Below are 2,231 nucleotides of genomic sequence, written 5' to 3' on the forward strand. Positions count from 1 at the left end.
ATATAAGATAGTCACTGTACAGAAAAATCTATATATGATTCAAAATTAAAAAGATATCTCATGAAAGTTTAAAATAATACATTTTTTTTATATTATTTATTTTTAAGGCAACAGTGCACTCAAATGAGTAATAAAATAAAGTGAAAAATTTAATATGCTAACCACCTTCACAACGAGCTTTCGGAAGAACATGGTTTTAGGAAGAATAAAGTCAATCTATAGATATAAACCTACTTGACACCTCTAGTAATCTGATATTTATTTTATCAGCTATTGTATTGTTTTTAATAAACTAATAAATTAAAGCCTTAAATTCTTAATTGGTCCCATGTTAAGAGAGAATTTTCAGTTTAGTATCCATTTTTGAAAGTATTGGATCCCATGTTTTGTAATTTGTATTAATTTAGTCCTTTTGAACCATCAATTTAACTTAAAATTATAAATGCGCAGATCATTTTGAGTTGCAAGATCTTTATTAACTCATCATTTAGACACCTTCCAATTACGAATCAAGGATTTAAACCTAATTAAAAATAATAATAAATTAAAAATAAAATTTATTATTACTCATAGTGAATCCATACTAACCAATTTATTAAAAAGAAAAACCCTAAACAAGACTGAAAGGCCGAATCAATCCAACCCGAAGCATATTCCGAATGCTGCTTCTTTCTGTATCTCTCTTTTTTCTCCTACGCCTCATAACATCCATAAATCCTAAATTACCCTTATTAAATTTATAATAGAAAGATAAAAATACCCCTAAACCTCTTAGTTTTTTCATTACATGATAACTTAAAACATAAGATGATAACTTAAGACTGATATGTCTTGAAATACAAAGCAACACATGATATTTAGGTCTAAGGACACTTGGTCTTGTTGGCATGGGTGGTCATGTCAGTGTAGCAAGTCCCACAGAGCTCCCTATTACCAGAAGTACCAGGTGGAACACACTTGCATCTCACACAGCACGTCCCACATGCTCTGTTGCACAAGTTTGGCCTTGAATGAGCACCGCATCTTCTTTTGCACAACCCTCCACAATCTGTTTACAAATTAACAATTATCAGAATCAAACTTGGAAATCAGACCTCCATGCTTAGACATTGCTTACCTATCTCTTGCATTACCCTTCTGTTCCCGTCTCTCACTGTAAGCTGAACAGAGTTCAAGTAAGGATTTTATAAGTATATGCTTACATCAAACACAAAACAAACTAAAATATAATAAATAAAGAAACATTTTTCCAAGAAAATAAAACACACAGGGTCATCAGGAAACCCAAGTTCTTCTTTTTCTGTGTTAACATCAGATGAAACCTGTATATTGCAAAACAACAACAAAAGAAAGAAGGAAAGTGGTCAGTCTCATCGTAAACAAAAAGAACTTGATTTTGAAGATCTTTTAATATCTGAAAGACAACGGTAATGTTAATTTGTGCACCTTGGCAACACAAACCAGTAGCAATATCCCCAGCAGTAGAAGCTCGCGTAATGCCATTGCAGAAGAAATTGTATCTCCAAATGCTAGAGTGTTAGTGATTTGCTCACTCTACATGCTACCATTTATATAGGCAAAAGGGTAGTGAAAAAAATCACATCTTGCAACTTGAAAATACCAAAATGCCTAATCTTTTGGCTCTTTCTAAGCCTATTTTTAAAGAGATTTTAATCTATCAAATGCCAGAAAGAAAAGCTCATGTTTTACGTGTCATTGTCTGCCACAGTGGTAGCCGGTTAGTACACTGTTTCAGTGTGTACGATTTTTTCATATATATCTTACTAACTACTATTATATAAATAAAGAAAACATTTTTTTTATATCCTAGCATTTATTTTAATCTATATAAAATAATAAGAGACTTATTAAGATTATTTATAGATAAGAAAACATGGAACAGGACATCCAGTATTTTAGTCACAAGTTTTTTTTTTTTTCATTTGTTTGTATGAAGTTGCATGTATAATTTATATACAATTTTGGTGAAGAAAATATGTTTGTTTGATTCGAAAAGCAAAGAGATAAGATTGAAGTTATTGAGGTGAAATGATGAATTGCATACAGCTGGATGAAGGCTGGAAGCAGTGGTATCTCAATAGTTGGTAGAACAACAAGGAGACGCTCTGACACTGTTACTTTCAGTATCAGCAGTCACCAAAGGATTTCATAAACAATATAAATTATTTCGTGGGGGAAAGTACACCCTGTCCTGTACGAATCCTTAGTCC

At 31.8% G+C, this 2,231-nt stretch overlaps 1 protein-coding gene across 1 annotated transcript; it reads right to left on the reverse strand.

Moving 5' to 3' along the window:
• Window positions 1-573: 573 nt before the first annotated feature.
• On the reverse strand, window positions 574-1,590 carry LOC106767668 (snakin-2). The gene is made up of 4 exons (XM_014652607.2): window positions 1,447-1,590; window positions 1,269-1,322; window positions 1,118-1,160; window positions 574-1,048 (listed from the first exon to the last, which is right to left on the reverse strand). Exons 1-4 carry the CDS (start codon window positions 1,501-1,503, stop codon window positions 864-866), a joined length of 339 nt encoding a protein of 112 aa, XP_014508093.1. The 5' UTR covers window positions 1,504-1,590; the 3' UTR covers window positions 574-863.
• Between the last annotated feature and the right edge of the window lie 641 nt (window positions 1,591-2,231).

Source organism: Vigna radiata, chromosome 7, assembly GCF_000741045.1.
Source record: "Vigna radiata var. radiata cultivar VC1973A chromosome 7, Vradiata_ver6, whole genome shotgun sequence".
NCBI classification, from domain to species: domain Eukaryota; kingdom Viridiplantae; phylum Streptophyta; class Magnoliopsida; order Fabales; family Fabaceae; genus Vigna; species Vigna radiata.